The following is a 17,739-nucleotide window of genomic DNA, read 5'->3' as shown; positions in this document are numbered from 1 at the left end:
GTTTGCCTGCCACTCACCTCCTGCTGTGCAGCCCAGTTCCTAACAGGCCACGGACTAGTACTGGTCCATGGCCCAGGGGTTGGGGACCCCTGCTACAGATTCAATGCAATCCACATCAAAATACCATTTTTCAGAGAACTAGAACTATAATTTATATGAAACCACAAAAGACCCCAAATAACCACAGCAATCTTGAGAAAGAACGAAGTTGAAGGTATCATGCTGCCTGATATCAAATTATACTACAAGCTATAGTTATTAAATAGCATGGTACTGGCATAAAAACAGACACATAGATCAACAGAACAAAACAGAAAGCCCAGAAATAAACCCATGCCTACGTGATCAATTAATCTACGACAGAGGCAAGTATATGCAACGGGGTAAAGATAGTCCATTCAATAAATGCTGTTGGGAAAGCTGGACAGATAAATGCAAAAAAAAAAAAAAAATGAAACTAGAACACCTTATTACAATATATACAAAAATAAACTCAGACTAAAATTTAAATATAAAATCTGAAACCATAAAACTCCTAGAGGAAAAATAGGCAGTAAACTCTATGTCACTGCTCTTAATAATATTTTTTCTGATATATCTCCTCGGGCAAGGAAAATAAAAAAATAAAGAAAGAACTGGAACTATATCAAATTAAAAAGTTTTTGCACAACAAGGAAACAATCAACAAAATAATAATCCAAAAATTTACCCGGAACCATAAAAGATCCCAAATAGTCACAGCAATCTTAATAAAAAAGAACAAAGTTGGAAGTATCACACTATCTGATATAAAACTATACTACAAGGCTATGGTTATCAAAACAGCATGGTACTGGCATATAAACAGACACACATATCAATGGAACAGAATAGAGAGCCCAGAAATAAATTCATCTTAGATGGTCATTTAATCTGTGACAAAGGAGGCAAGAGTATACAATGGGGTAAAGACAGTCGATTCAATAAACTGGTGAAAAATGGTGATGAGATACATGCAACTGAACTGTCTTACACCATATACAAGAATAAACTCAAAATGAATTAAAGACTTAAACGTAAAACCCGAAACCATAAAACTCCTAGAAGAAAACATAGGCAGTAAATTTTCTGGCATTGCTCTTAGTAATATTTGTTTCTGATATATCTCCTTGGGCAAGGGAAACAAATGAAAAAACAAACAAATGGGACTATACCAAACTAAAAAGTGTTTGCACAGTAAAGGGAACCATTGACAAAACGAAAAGACAAACTACTAAATAGGAGAAGATACTGGCCTGTGATACATCTGATAAGGGGTTAATATCCAAAATTTATAAAGAACTCATATAACACAACACCAAAAAAGCAAATAATCCAATTAAAAAATGGGCAAAGGACCTGACTAGGCAGTTCTTCGAAGAGGACAGACAGGTGGCCCATAGACATATGGAAAGATCCTCAAGGTCACTAATCATCAGAGAAATGTAAATTGAAACCACTATGAGATAACACTTCATACCTCTCAGAAAAGCTACCATCAATAAATCAAAAAACTACAAGTTTTGGTGAAGATGTAGAGAAAAGGGAACCATCGTGCCCTGTTGGTAGGACTGCAAATTGGTATAGCCACTATGGAAAACAACTTGGAGGTTCCTCAAAAAATTAAAAATAGAACCAATTATGACCCAGCAAGTCCACTTCTGGGTATTTATTTGAAGAAAATCAAAATACTAATTCATAAAGATATATGGGCCCCTATGTTCACTGCAGTACTATATATAATAGGCAAGATATGGAAGCAAACTAAGTGCTCATTAATAGATGACTGGATAAAGAAGAGGTGGTACACATATGTACAATGCCATAAAAAATTAAAATCTTACCATATGCAACAACATGGATAGAACTAGAGGGTATTATGTTAAGTGAAATAAATCAGACAAAGACAAATACCATATGATTTAACTTATACCTGGAATTTAAAGAACAAAATAAAGGAACAAATAAAACAAAAACAGGCTCATAGATACAGAGAACAAACTGATAGTTGCCAGATGGGAGGGGGCGTTAAGGGATGTGTAGAAAAGGTGAAGGGATTAAGAAGCACAAATTGGTAGTTACAAAATAGTCATGAGGATATGAAGGACAGCAAAAGGCATATAGTCAATATCACAATAACTATGTACAGTGACAGGTGGTTACTAGACTTATTGGAGGGATCATCTCATAAATTATATAAATGTCTAACCAGTATGCTGTACACTTGAAACTAATATAAAATAATATTGAATGTCAATTGTAATTGAAAATAAAGAAAATAGTTGTTTTTTAAATGTACACATAGAAAAACAATTGTACAAAATTATGTATAATGTATTATTGGGCCTGAAACATAGAGTAATTTAAATTATTTGATAATAACAGTATAGAGGAGGTGGGTAAGAGCAAAGCTGTATTGAGCTAAAGAAATTACTCCAGACAGTAACTGAATCCACAAGAACAAGAAATGAAGAAAACCAGAAAAGTCAATATAACAAAAGCTATAAATATGTAATGCTCTTTCTTTTTTCATCTCCTATAAAAGATATAATCATTGTAACAATGTAGTGTTGAGTTTGTTACATTTATAGATTAATTGTTATATATAGTATATATAACATATCACAAAAAGCAGAGAAATGGAATAAAACTGTATTGGAACAAGGTTTTAAATCTCATTAGAATTAAGTTATTATAAATCTGAAGTTGATTTTATTAAGTTAAATGTACATGGCAAGTCCTGGAGCAACCACTAAGAAAATATCTTTATAAATAGTGAAAAAAAAAATCATTAAAGAAATTAAGCTGCTACATTAGAAAATATTTACTTAATGCAAACGAAAGCAGTGAAGGTAGAGAACCCCCCAAAAATATGAGACATATAAAACAAAAAGTAAAATGAGAGACATAAATCCAACTATATCAATAACATTGAATATATGTGGAGGTAACAATATATCAAAAGGCAGATTGTTAGACTGGGAAAAAAAAGATACAACTATATGCTGTTTACAAGAAACATAGTTTAGATTTAATGGTACAAGTCATGCAAGCAGCAACCATAAGTTGAAATGGCTGTACTAACGTCAGACAAAATGAACTTGAAAATTAAAAAAAAAATGTTACTAGAAAAAAGTTAGGATGTTTTGTAATAAATGTCAATCCAATGGTAAAATGATAGCATTTATAAACACGTATGCACCTGATAAGAGAGAACCAAAAAACATGTAGCAAAAATTCACAGAAATGAAGGGAGAAATGGACAACTCAATAAGTAAGGTCTTTAAGACCCCACTTGCAATTACACATCTAATAGGCTGAAATGTAATACAACTGAATGGAACTCATCATTCCCCTGTCCTGCTTAAAATCTGCTCCTCCTTCAGTCTTTTTAAGTGGCAATTAACCTATACAATTGCTCAAGCCAAAAAAATCTTTAAGTCTCTGTCTCTCATATCCACATCCAATTAATCTGTAAATTCTACAGCCTGTCCTTCAAAATAGATCAAGAATCCAACCACTTTTCCCAATTTACACCCTGGTCTACACCACCACCATCACTTACTAGGATTACTGAATTACACTGACTGGATTCCACCTTTCCTCCCATTGCTTCCTGCTGTTTAGCAGCAAAGTGAACCTGCTAAAACAAATTAAATGTCATTCTTCAACCCTGGACTTAGTCTGTCCAGTACATTTTAAATGAAATCCAAATCCTTCAAGATCCCTTTCCAGCTTTATTTCCTACTTTTTTAACCACTGCACTCTTTACACTGACCTCTTTCCAGTCCTCAGCAAGTTATTAAACTGAATTTATAATACAATCCTATTTTTTAAAAATATCAGTAAGTATAAATGTATAAAAAAGTATTATAAAGTGTGGAAAAAAATTATCTATAGGTAGCAGGATTACAGAAAATTTTCATTTTTGTTGCAAAAGTTTTCTAATTGATGTATTTATGCTTTTATGTATTATTATGCAATAAAATATATAAAAAGCTATGTATAATACCCCTGCCACCCAGTGGCGGTATTATTTAACTGTATATGAAATCTAGAAATAAATCGTGTGTCACAGAAAAATCAGAACAAAATAAACAAACTAATAAACCTGCCTATAGACATAGCTAGTATTAACCAATATATGCTCCAGGCACTTTCATTCATTTCATTTAATTCTCACAACCCTATGTAATGAGAACTATTATTCTTATGTTACTCCCATATAAAATGAGGCTCAAAAAGGTTAAGTTGTTGAAATTGCAGAGCAAGTAGTGAAGCCCAGCTATATCTGACTTGAATGGTCATGGTCTAATACTATTCTGGTTATTGCCTCATCATAGTCATTTACAATAGTGCAAAACTGAAAGAACTTAGACATCCAGTAACAAAGGGATATCATGTAGTTACAAAAATGTTTAATAAAATTAGAATTACATAAAAATTGATGAGCATGTTACATGAAAAAGCATATCACAGTCTATACATGAGTACAAGAAAAATTAATATTTCATACGAAAATATGCTAAAATAAGTCAATACGTTGACGCTGGTTCAGTTTGCGTAATGGAACTGAGTGGTTTTCATTTTGTTTCCTTTTGCTTTGTTATTTTCCAGTTTTTCATGAACGCATCAGAACTGCTTTAAAACAAACAAAAAACTAATTTTCATGGAACAAAGGGAAAAGTTTTTGTTTTGTATTAAAGGAGAAACAGCCCAGTGTCTTCCCAAACGGCTACAAATTCGAAGTCTAGATTTAACTAGATAAAACCTTAAGTATTATCGAAAAGGCGATCTTCATTCAATTAACATACAGGGACCCCTCATGGACCAGTTTTCTTCAAAGGATTTTATGGTACTCCTTATTTTTGTTTGTAGCCTACGCTATCACGAGCCTATTAAGAGTTTAACGGGATTGACGATGTCAATGTAGTTTACTTTAATAATCCCTTCCCACGGAAGGAACATAATTCAAAGGTATTTTCAAACCACTTACGGAGTGTGTACCTTGTATAAAAGTAATAATACTTAAAAGGAAGCAAAGGTAATAAGAAAAAGTCGTGACGTTTAAAAGTGCATGTTTGTCCCAAAACCTTGTCTCAGGGCCAGTAAACTTTTTCTGGTATTGTTTGGTGGTGGGGCGCTGAGCGTTTGGCTTTCACGGTCTCTTCAGCAAAAGAGACTGGACCTCCGCTTTAATGCGGCCTCCGCGCGGTTGCACAAAGTGTGTCAGGGACTCGGCGTCCGGCACAACCCAGCTCTCTATTAGTAGGCGGGCCCACCGGCTGGCCTGGAGGCTACAGAAAACCGCCTCGACTGTAATGGCGGCAACAGCACCCAGCCTGACAGGGGCTGAAGCGAGCTGGCTCCTGCCGAGAGAGCAGACGCCTCAGCTGGGCCAGTGCGGGCGCGAAAGCACTGACTAGAAGCAGGTACCTCTCAAGCAAACTCCACAGGTTCAGGGTGGGGACCGCCCGGGGTGGCAGACCCGGCCTTCCTCGGACAAGCCCACCCCTTTCCGCCTGCGGACGCACCACGCACGCACGAACGCGACTCCCTGGGCGGTGCGCGGGCCAAGAGCCACCTACCGGAAGTGCACGCTCACGGAGGCCCCGCCTCTCCAGAGTTTTCCCGCGGACCAATTCAGCCCCTAAGCTGCCGAACTGGCGCTAGTCCTACGAAATGGCGCCTGCGTCCCAGGAAATGAAGCTTTTGGTGCAAAGCTTCCTGAATTTGCGGAGGAAAAGCAGCAAGAATGAAACATTTGGCTTAAAGCTTGAAAATGAAAATTTGAGCTTAAGTTTGTTGCTGAGTAAATGCTTGCTGAATGGTTGAAGTAGTAAGTGGATGTCTGCTTTAATTTTTAACACCTTCAAAAAACCCCATTCTTCCAAAACTACCACAGCAACGGTAGTTGCTCTGTGTATGTGTGTGTGTGTTTCACGTGCGGTGACGTGGCTCGGACTACTGGCAAGCCTACGAATGAATGATGTCCACTAATGTGGTCCTCATCAGCACTGCTCAGCTCCTACAGACTCGTCTAAGGCTTCTTCATAGAGCCAATCCATCTCATATTTGGTCTTTCTCTTTTCCTGAAGCCTTCTATTTTTCCATCATTATTATCTTTTCCAAAGAACCCTGCCTTCTCACGATATGCCCAAAGTAGGACAGCTTGTTTTGTCTTTTTTGCCGCCAGCGATGTTTCAGGCTTAATTTGCGCTAGAACTTACCTGTTCATCTTTCTAGTTGTCGAGGGTATCCACAGTTTGGGATGAGTCCTTGACAAATCCCCTTCCTAGTGTACTCTCAACGGGTAGTATCTTACAAGCTAATTTGGTGAGACATTTTTAAAAGAAATATTTTGCCAGCATCATTTTCTGACTTTACTATGCTCTTTTAAAAAAACTTGGTTTGTCCAAATCTAAACTTTAGCCAGTCATAATCTGGCTTCAACCCTGAACAACCTTAGTGCCTATTTTCCCCATCTATGCTTCCCCATACTCTGTGTGCTTAATTAAATCTTCACATTAAAAATACTACAAAGAATTGTAGAGCAGGAGACCAGGGAAGATGATAATATGGTTGGGGAAATTGAGACAGTTCTATGTGTTCTCTAGTAATCAACAAGAAGAAAGACTAGAGCTTCCAGACCTTGAGAAAATAGGGTATTTATGGATGCCAATCCAGTGCTCTTTTCATTCCCTTTCCTCAAATACCATTTGACTATCATAGAGTTGTGTGGGTGGGTGATAAATAAGCAGATGCTGAACAAATGACATTTCTGTGGGAAGCAGCATGGTAAGAAGGAAAGAGCACAGAGCTGGGGGTTAGATTTTAGTTCAAATCCTGGCTTGGCACTTAGGAACTGAATCATCATGAGCAAATTAGTTTCCTTACCTCTTTGCTGGGCTTCTTTTGCCTTAAAGTATATTATTTTACTTTATATCCAAGCTGAGATTTTTTTAGAGGTTTGCACTTATTTCCAAGAAGAGATCTGTAATAGGTTTATACTATATACACTATGATCGTTTAATTTTAAAATTATTTATTTAAAAATAACTTAATTTTTGTCATTTCAATAATATATTTGAGCTATTCTTGACACAGTGGCACCTGGCCTTGTCTTCGTGGGGGTGGGATGCAGATAATGAAATAAATGGTAAATACAAGGCTGAATTCGTAATACTTTTGAAAGATATATAGGGATGAGAATCTACCAGTAGGAATAATTAGAATTCTGAAATCCCAACATATATACAATTAGTATGTAAATGTTTGAAATATAAACCATCTTTAGCATAGTTCTGAAAACCTCCTTTGAAAGCAGCCTTCCAGGCTATATCTGAACCTGACTGCTAAATAGAAAAAGAGAAATCCATGAAGAAAACAATATAATTAAGGATTATATAAAGAAATGCTACAGTTGGGGTAGGGCGAGGAATCCACAAAAAATAATTATCCAAAGATTTAGTATTTCATATTAAGAGAGTTTATGAGGGGAAAACACTTAGCATTTTAACGTTTGGGAATCAGCCAACGAGATACTTATTTTGTATGAACATTTGTAACTCATCTCCTCTGAAAATCAAGATATGTAAGAAGCCCAGGTATTACGAGCTCAAATTTCTAAGACAAACCCAAACTGAGTTGATTACAAGAATGAAAGTAATCGTCACTCTGCTTTCAGGTTCCAGAGTACTGAGGATAATCCCCCCCGCCCCCCAAGAGTCAGTAAATGTTTTCTCATACAGTATTTCATTGACCCATTACTGTAGTATCATTATAGAAAAACACAAATCAGATCATATGTACCAAAAATATTAGTTACAAATTCAGTTTACTGAACCAGTGAACCTAACGACCCCAGGACTTAGCAAAGGCTGAAACAAAGTTCAAAGGTTTCAAATAAATGTATCAATAATAGTTACATATTAAAATACATTTATGTTCTATGTGCAGCCCTAACCTTCCAGTATTCTCAATGTCTTTCCACAGAGGTTTCCCTTTATGTCACTTCTGATTGAATTGTGAAGCTAATAAAAAGGCATTCACTATGCCTCCAACAGAGCCCAGAGACAAAATAACCGTCGTTTGTCCTAGTTTGAGAATTTTAACTCAACTTCTGGGCTTCACAGTAAAACCAGTTTTCGGAACCGTACACATGATACCGATATCCCACTTCCTTTGCATCCTTCTCTAGCAAGTTTCGAGAAAGAAATTAACGTTCGGTTCTAACGCTGACTACAGCGCAGGCCTAAGTCTCCCAACCTTAAACCGAGAGCGAGAACCGCCTATAACTCCCCAAACCCCCTCGTCCCGGAAGTTGCGTCATTACGCTCGTGCGCCCTGTCCCCGGATGCACTTTTATATCCGGATTCTTAGAACGGACTCAGAGTTCCACGGTTCCTGACGCGGTTAGCACATGCGCGACGGCTCTGCTCCCTCTTCCTCCACTTCCACTATCCTCCACGGTCCGGGGAGCCGCCGCCACCGCCGCGGAGGAGTCAGGAAGTTCAAGATGGCCGCCGCGGAGGCTCAGTCTCTGCGGGAACAGCCAGAGTAAGTAGTCTCTCTTGAGTGGTACGGAAGGCCGGAGTCCTGGGGACTGCCGAGTGGGAAACGGTGGGGACCTGGACGGGCGGGAAAGTTCAGGCCTAAAGGCGGGAGCGAAACTTTGCCTTTCCTCGCTAGATACGTTGTGGGGCGGGAAGTGTGGGGTGCGGGCAGGTGGCCTGCAAGCTTCGCTCTCCGGGAGGCCTCGTCTGTTGGGTCGAAGGCGGCCGCGGCCTGCCGCGCGTCGTTGCCCCGGGAGGCATAGGCGCGAGCGGCCCCTACAGGTCTCATGCGCGAGGCGGCTGCCGCGACAGTGCCGGCGCGCCTTTCTATTACCTCCCTCCAGGTCCGAGCGGAGCTCTCTGGCAGCAGCACTCAACAGCATCGGTGTTGGGCATCGAAGGGGCAGTGGCGGCAGCAGGGCAAGCCCTAAGACTTACCTTCCACATGCAGTTACCTACGTTGTCTACTGTTGGTGTCAGTTTTTAGAAAGAGAGGAGAAAGGGTGCTAGGGCCACCCTCTTTGAACATCCCCAGCTATAGTTTGTGCACTTCATCTCTCTTCCCCTGCACTCTTTACTTAAGCATCCATCCGATATTTTCCCCTTGCCTATTGGCAGCCTATTTGCCAACTTGTAAACGTGAGACAAAGTAAGATTAAGTCCTTGGTTTTGAGGCCTGGCATTTTTGGCTTGAGTTTATAACGCTTCTTGGGAGTACCAATGTAAGAAATAGTGGAAATTGTTAGCTACTTCTAAATCCAAGCACTTTGTCTATAATTAAGCTAATGTAAGAATTTATATGGCGGAGTGAAACCATACTTGTATATGCTGCAAAGGCTAACCGTTGCCTAACTGAAAGTAGTATTTTGTTTTTGTGTGTGTTTATGTTAGGAAAACTTAAGAACATAAAAGAGACTGGATTTTAAAACATTATAGCGACCGTTTTTTTTTTTTGCGTTAGCATTATCTAATTTGTTTCTAGCCAGTTTAGAAAAGAGGTAGATATAGTCTCCCAGCAACTTGGAATTAAAAGATAGGAGAAATCTTTGCCTCCCGACAGCACAACACTTCATTGCTGTGCATCCAGTTCTGGACTCAGTCATTTGCTTTACTCGGCTCAACAGAATTATACTGTTTTTCCCTTAGGGCTTTTGAAAGCTGTTTTATTATCCTCACAGTTTGAGTTAGAAGAGAACAAATGGATTCTAAAATTTTAACTAGACTTTACCTCTTTTTGTTTCTCTCATCGAGTTCACGGTGTGGCACAGTTACAGTATTTATGCCAGTTGAATGTTCTAGTAATCTTTTAAAGTTCTATAGTCTTCCGTCCATTCATTTGATTTTAGGGATAGTTCAGATTCATTTTGAGGAGTAGTTCAGCTGTATTTTATTTACATGTTTAAATACTAGATTCAATAATAAATGACTTTATTTAAGCCTCTGCAATAATGAACAATGAGGTAGTCTTTATTTCTACCTCCCCTCCCCACAGAACACTTTGTGTAAATGTAATATTTGGTCGATATGTATTCCATTTTCAATTGTTTGGAAATGTTTAACAAAGAAAATAACAGTTAAATATGAATGAGAGCAAGTACTATATATGCTTTTCTAGTAAATACTGGAATATAGCATCTAAGCAGTTTTTTAGAGAACAGTGAATATTTAAATGGAGTATTCAAAAGTAGAACATTTAGAAAATAAATATTAAAAAGACAGTTTTTAAGTTTCCTGAAGGCTTTTTAAAAAGTGGTTTTTACATTTGTCGTCTCTAGCTCAGCCTTTTTGATGGTTTTAAACATTTACATTTTATATGCATTGACTTATTTGCATTTACCAAGTACCACAGGTTCAGAGCACTAGACAAATATTAACTCATTTAATCCTTGTAACAACCAAATGGCAGTAGATACTGCTTTTTCTCATGTTTTACAGATGATAAAACTGAAGCACAGAGAAATCAAGTTAACTTGCCCAGGGTCATACTAAGTGACAAAGCCAAAATTGACACCCAGGCAGTCCGATTCTAGAACTCTTCTTCTAATGATTATACGGTCTGCTCTGCCACTGTAAATTGTGGCTCCTTTTAAAAATAGCCTTTAGGGTTTGAATCATTTTTATTTATTTCCAGTGTCCCAGAAAGATCCATTTTTTTAATGTGACAGTTCTAATTCTTTGAAACTTAATTTCCCAAACCTGATTTGGAAATGGAATGGGTCAAGGAATTTGTTTTAAGACTAGCTCTTTCGGGTTCATTCTTACTTTTACATTTACATTAGTTCTGTATTAATGTTGTTTAACTTGTTAGAGAAACAGGCATAATTACTTTCTTTGTAAAAAATCAGTTTGCTCACCGTTCTGTGTCTCCAAAGCATAAATTGAATGACCCCCAAGTAAGATATCAAAAAGAATATTCTTTGAAAAAAACGTGAAAGAGGAAATTAAAATAACACTAGTGGTTGATAATTGGTCACTTTATTTAAAAATTGTTCCATGGCAATTTTCACTGTGCCAGATGCCCCAATACTTAGGTTGTTTGAAGGGTGAAACTTGTCACTGCATTTGACAAAAAAAATACTGTTAAACACTCTCAGACTGTCTGCACTTCTAATTTAGCTTTGTTCTCAAATAATGTGTTTTGGAGGATGTATTCAGCTCTCATTATTGTTTATATAAACCTGCTGAACACCAGGTTTGTATAGACATGCACCTGCTAAATGTAGTGTTAAATTGCAAAATGTAAATTTATATATATGGAATTTATATACAGGAGTTCTTCCTTATTCACAGGAGATACTTTTGAAGACCCCAGTGGATGCTTGAAACAACAGATAGTACCAAATCCTGTATATACAGGCATACATTGCTTTATTACACTTCACAGATACTGTGTTGTACAAATTGGAGTTTTGTAGCAACCCTGCCTCGGGTCTGTTGGTGCCATTTTCAAACAGCGTTTTTACTCACTTCGTGTCTCTGTGTTACAATTTTGGTAATTTTTGCAAATTTCAAACGTGTTATATTTATTATGATGATCAGTGAACTTTGTTACTATCATAACAGCTCAGATGGTGGTTAGCATTTTTGAACAATAAAGTATATTTTAATTAAGGAATGTACTTTTTTTTAGACATAATGCTATTGCACACTTAATAGATTATAGTGTAAACATAACTCTTATATGCACTGAGAAACCACAAAGTTCATGTGACTCACTTTATTGCAATATTCGCTTTATTTTGGTGGTGTGGAACCAAACCCACAATATCTCCAAGGTATACTTGTACTATTTTTTTCAATACATACATCTTTATGATAAAGTAGAGATTAATAATAACAAATAATAGAACAATTATAACTACTGTAATGAAAGTTGTATGAGTGTGGTCTCTCACTTTCAAAGTATCTTATTAACTGTAACCTTTTTGTGATGATTTTTCTTGGGGAGGGTAGTGATTAAATCTTTATGTGGGATACTGTATTCAAGAAATGGGTGTATACACTGTGTGAAGCACTGGAGATAAACTTGAGAAAAAATATTTACTGCCAAGAGGTAAGAGTATCTTATAGCCAGTATAAACCAGCTGTAGTATAATGAATACACCTACTATAGGTTAGATATCTTGGCCTTAGTAATAGAGCAGTGAACTAAACATTAAAATTCTGCTTTTATAGTGTTTATGTTATAATAGGGAGAGATAAACAAGAATTATATCAGGTGGTGGCAGTTATTTTAGAGAAAAATTAAGCAAAGGGAATATGTGCGTGGTAGGTTTGAGTTTGCTATTAAAATGAATTGATCAGGAAAACTTGACTGAGAAAGTGTAATTTGTACAAAGACCTGAGGTTGAAAAGGAAACAGCAATGTATATAACTGGGGAAAGTGTTCCAGGTGGAGGAAACAGCAGATACAAGTACTAAGGCCCTGAGGCAGGAATATACTTGTTCAAGGAGAGCAGTGCAGCTGAAGCAAGTGAGTGTGGGAGGAAAGTAGTAGGTTCAAAGTGTTGGAGAGGTTGGGCAGATAGTCAGGACTATTATTTCTCCAGTTTTTACAGTTGAGGAAACTGAGGCACAGAAGAGTATCTTGCCTAAGCTGTGCTATGTTGGAGGCAGCATTTTAACAAAGGTTAGTTTTACTCTAGAATCCATGCTCTTTGACAGTATTCCTTAAAATAACATTAGTATCAGCCCTGCTGGGTCCAGTGTCACAATGAGTAAATATATTTATCCAGTATCCAAACAATAGTAACAGCATACTTTTTGGGGAGTTGGTTCATGCTAGACACTGTTAATAACATTACCCTCAGCAATCCTCACAACATGCTTTGAGGTAGGTGTTATTATTTTTATATTCTCCATTTTATACAGGAGGTACCTGCAGATCAGAGATCTTAAACTTGCCTAAGTCCACACAACCAGTAAGTAGTGGGACCTGAATTCAAACCCAGTAGTCTGGCTTTAGTTTTTTGCCATGTGGTAATTTTCTCATGTTCTCCACACCCCCTTACTGTCAACTAAAAACTTTTCAAGCATGTCTCCGTGTGTCCTTTATTGAATATAGACCTGGCTGGAGAGCCAGACTCTTCTCCAGCTTCTGCTGTAATGGTAGTGTCATTACAGACAACCTGTCCAACAACCTAACCTTGCAGTTCCTGGGCCTCTGACTCCAGTGAGCCTGTGACTCTGTCTCAACCATTCTCTTCCAGAATCTTACTCTATCTTTTCTCCTGGAATTGGCCCTGAGATCTTAACCTCCATTAGACCAGTTTCTTCCACAAGTTTGATGCCCTGGTGACACTTAACCTGTTTACAGTTTGCTATATAGAACTATGTCTTGTCATTTTTCCCCACTAGAATAGCCTTTCCCCTTCTGGTTAATTTTTTTTACTCATTCTATAGGACTGTTCCTTATGATATTACTTTTAATCCATGTACCTTCCTGATAAACATTTTTTATCTCCCCACAATGTTCCTGCTAAACTGATAGCTGGAGTTTTTCTGATATCTCCTACAAGACGCCTTCCTTGACCATTTTCAAAATGATTTTAGGTGATCCTTCAGTGTTCTTATAATGCCCTTATTTATGTCTTTATCATAATACTTCTCAAGTGTTTCATGGGACTTTCTTTTCCACTGGACTGTAATTTCCTTGAAGGAGGCAGGTATTGGACCAGTATATCTTATTTTCCTGCTGCCTGGCTTAATGTCTACATTAAGTGTGAGTGATTTTTTAAAAATATTAAAAGACCTTAAGTGAAAAATTAATTAATTCTTAACTTGCAAGGAGCTCTTTGTAGTATATGGCACAAGTAATAAACTTACTAAAACTACAGGAGTATATAATTTGAAGGATTGGACAAAATATATTTTCTTCCAAAAATAGTATGATGCCCTGAATACAGATAAAGTCTGGGTTTGGTCTCATAGTTTAGGATGTGATGATTTAGTATGGAGTGATTTTAAGGGGGAAAATTAAATATTGCTGTTGTAGCCTTGGTTTAACCTGGGAATGCTGAACTGTAAAGATTTAGCAGAATAATTTAGAATCATAAACTCTAACTCAGCATAGCCCAAGGATTTAACCACAAAAGCCACCTATTAATATGAACATATTTTGGGAAACTAATCTCTCATTTGAAATTGAGAGAGATTAAACAGCCCACTGAACAAATCTTGGGTTGAACCATATGAAATTGCTGACTTTGAACTATTTTTGACCTATGAAACACCCTTTGATGTGGTTCAACCTGATACCACATAATTGCTCAGTGGCTGCTGCAGGCCAAGAGTCCTAACTCCTGGTCAGTTTACTTTGAAGTTTTAACCTTTGGAAACATCAGCCACCAGTGTACATGATGGAGTGCTTATTTTGGGTATAGCTCAGTGTTGGCTCTAGAGATTCAAAATTATGCTTCTGTATTTCAAATAGTGAAAGATTTGTCTCCCATGTATAAATGTCTTTATGTTTTATGAAAAAAGAAAATGGGATATTCTTTTGATGTTAAGTCTGTGTGGGAAATGCTGGTTTAAAATCAAGTTACCGAGTGACTGTTTAAATCAATACTAACATTTTACCTGGCTTGAATTCCTTTTTTCTATTAAATATAATTATTTTAAGCTCTTCACTGTGCATTTCCTCTAATACTTTTGGTAATGGAGTTCAACCTTTAAAAACAAATTAAACTGTAAGTCACCATTCAGTACATTTTGCTATGTACTGTTGAAATAAATGTCTGACACCGTCACAAAAATATTTCATGTACTGAGGTGTATTGTCTCATTATTATTTTGGTATGACCCTGAATACTTGATAAATGATATGATTTTAAAATGTGTTTGATACATTTATAGGACAGAAGATGCCAATAATTCTGAAAAGAGTGTAAATGAAGAAAATGGAGAAGTATCAGAAGACCAATCTCAAAATAAGCATAGTCGTCACAAAAAAAAGAAGCATAAACACAGAAGTAAACATAAGAAACATAAACATTCCTCAGAAGAAGACAAGGATAAAAAACATAAACATAAGCATAAACATAAGAAACACAAAAGAAAAGAGGTTATTGATGCTTCAGACAAAGAAGGTATGTCTCCAGCAAAAAGAACTAAACTTGATGATTTAGCGTTGCTGGAAGACTTGGAAAAACAGAGAGCCTTGATTAAAGCTGAACTTGATAATGAGTTAATGGAAGGAAAGGTCCAGTCTGGGATGGGGCTCATATTACAAGGTTATGAGTCTGGCTCTGAAGAAGAGGGGGAAATTCATGAAAAGGCAAGAAATGGAAATAGGTCTAGTATTAGATCTTCAACTATAAAGGGGAAACTTGAACTTATGGACAATAAAAATAGTACAAAAAAGCGAAGTAAAAGCAGATCCAAAGAACGGACTAGACATAGGTCTGATAAAAAGAAAAGTAAGGGAGGTGTTGAAGTAGTTAAAGAGAAGACAACCAGGAGCAAATCAAAGGAGAGGAAAAAGTCCAAAAGTCCATCCAAAAGAAGTAAGTCTCAAGATCAAGCAAGAAAATCAAAATCTCCTACCCTTAGAAGACGATCTCAAGAGAAAATTGGGAAGGCCAGGTCTCCTACTGATGACAAGGTTAAAATTGAAGATAAAAGTAAGTCGAAAGATAGGAAAAAGTCCCCAATTATAAATGAAAGTAGAAGTCGTGATCGAGGCAAAAAATCCAGATCCCCAGTTGACTTAAGAGGTAAATCCAAAGACAGAAGGTCACGATCCAAAGAAAGAAAGTCAAAACGGTCTGAAACTGATAAAGAAAAGAAGCCGATTAAATCTCCCTCTAAAGATGCTTCTTCTGGAAAAGAAAATAGGTCACCTAGTAGACGACCTGGTCGTAGTCCTAAAAGAAGAAGTTTGTCTCCAAAACAACGTGATAAATCAAGAAGAAGTAGATCTCCACTTTTAAATGATAGGCGTTCTAAGCAGAGCAAATCACCTTCTCGAACTCTGTCTCCTGGTAGAAGAGCCAAGAGCCGATCCTTGGACAGAAAACGAAGAGAACCAGAAAGAAGACGACTTTCTTCTCCAAGGTAACTTGTTTTTAAAATGTTAGTGCTTTTTACCAGTGCAATTGATTTTAAAGGAGAAACTAGAACTTGTGGACAATAAAAGAAGAGATGGTAATGAGCTTTAGTTTTCAAGTATAATCCATTCCACTAGCTATATTAATACTTGCACTTTTGTCAGTGTGTATCTTGATTATGAGTAGTTGAACTTAGTGACCGAATCAGTTTTTTCCCCCAACTCCTTAATTTAGTATCTAATTTGCAGACTTAAATCTAAGTAATTTGGTTGATAAAGCTAGATATACCTACTTATGGGAAGGGGTCAGTTTTTGGAGTTGGGATTATTACTTCATTGAACACTATAGACTGAAATTTTTAACTTTAAAAAAGGAAGTATCAGTTTTAAGGATTGATCTGTCCACCTTCTTGAAGTGGCATGATTTTGAATTCTAACAACATAAATTGGAACTATAATTTTGGCCCCAAAATATAATGAAATTGAAAGTGGAAATTTTTTTCTGTTACTAATTCATATACTTATAATCTTATTTTAAAAATACCTCTTAAATTTAGGAAGAATAGTGTAAGAAATTATTTTATTTTTTACCAGTAACAATGAAAATAACTCATATTTGTATAATACATTTGGTCTGTCAATTCTTATAAATTGTGATTCTTTCCTCATGAGGTAGAGTGACTGTCATACTTAGTTTATAAATGAAAAAGTATTTCGAGAAGTTATTTACTAGGATTATAGAACTAATAAGTAGTTAAGACAAACGATTTTGTCAGAGAGAGATGGGGAGTTGCTTAAACTGCTTTAGAAACAGATTTTTTAATATCTTTATATTCAGTAATGACGTGAAATTATTGGCCAATTTTCACTTAAAATAATGTTGGCTTTTTCTATGTAAAGATATTATGAATTCTTAGCCATTTACTATTGCATATTAATATTTACTGTATATGGGTACAAATAATAAGCTAAAGTTTAAATCATCTTTTCTAAGACATTTCAAGAATACTTCTCAAAGTACTCTATCTTAAGAGATACTCTTGATTCTTTACTTCTAAGTGACATTGTAATGAAATGGCCCCCTTTCTTCTCTTAGCTTTTCTGCATTGATGCATTTGTTAGTGTTGCTGATAATGTTATCTGAAGTGTTTCTTAAATAATCCTGGTCTCTCAATTTGCTTTTAGTTTGAGAAGGAAATTTTGAAGGCTATATTAAGGACTAGAGTTGAATTTTTGAAACCAATAGAGTTTTTTAATTATAGAAGAAATACTAAAGAGAAATTCAGATAATGCAGAAGCATGTAAACTCTCTCCCTCTCTATTCTTCCTCCACTGCCACTCGTAAGAATAGGTCTTTGCAGTCTTTTTCCTACGCCCATACAATTACACAGTTTTATCTTATAAAATGGAGTCATACTATTCATGTTAACAGTGATTTGCTTTTTTCATCAAACACTTCTGTAATAATACATAAAGATCTTTTTAAATTTATAGAACAGCAACATATTTCACTGTGTAGATATGCCAGAATATAATCATTTCCTTGAAATTGATGAAAATTTAGGTTGATTCACGTTTTTCATGATTGTATGCAAAGATGTCCATGGTTTATGCGTGAGG

At 36.5% G+C, this 17,739-nt stretch overlaps 1 protein-coding gene across 15 annotated transcripts in view; it reads left to right on the top strand.

The window, feature by feature from the left end:
• The first annotated feature begins 8,379 nt into the window (after nt 1-8,379).
• Nucleotides 8,380-17,739, top strand: part of PRP4K (pre-mRNA processing factor kinase PRP4K) — a 33,640-nt gene continuing 24,280 nt past the window's right edge. For 9 of the 15 annotated variants that reach the window (XR_005654204.1, XR_005654207.1, XR_005654205.1 and 6 more), the window contains exons 1-2: nt 8,426-8,577; nt 14,928-16,127. Coding sequence is in view for 2 of the 15 variants with exons in the window: in XM_039869426.1 (XP_039725360.1) it covers nt 8,441-8,577; nt 14,928-16,127 (1,337 nt within the window). In the remaining 13 variants the exon portion in view is untranslated. Of the gene's footprint in view, nt 8,578-14,927; nt 16,128-17,739 lie in introns of all 15 variants that reach the window. The other 6 variants (XR_005654213.1, XR_005654211.1, XR_005654212.1 and 3 more) reach the window with 3 other exon arrangements.

Source organism: Pteropus medius, unplaced genomic scaffold (assembly GCF_902729225.1).
Source record: "Pteropus medius unplaced genomic scaffold, Ma_sr-lr_union100, whole genome shotgun sequence".
NCBI lineage: Eukaryota > Metazoa > Chordata > Mammalia > Chiroptera > Pteropodidae > Pteropus > Pteropus medius.
Note: the sequence above shows the minus strand (reverse complement) of the source record. Positions and strands in the feature narration are given on the sequence as shown.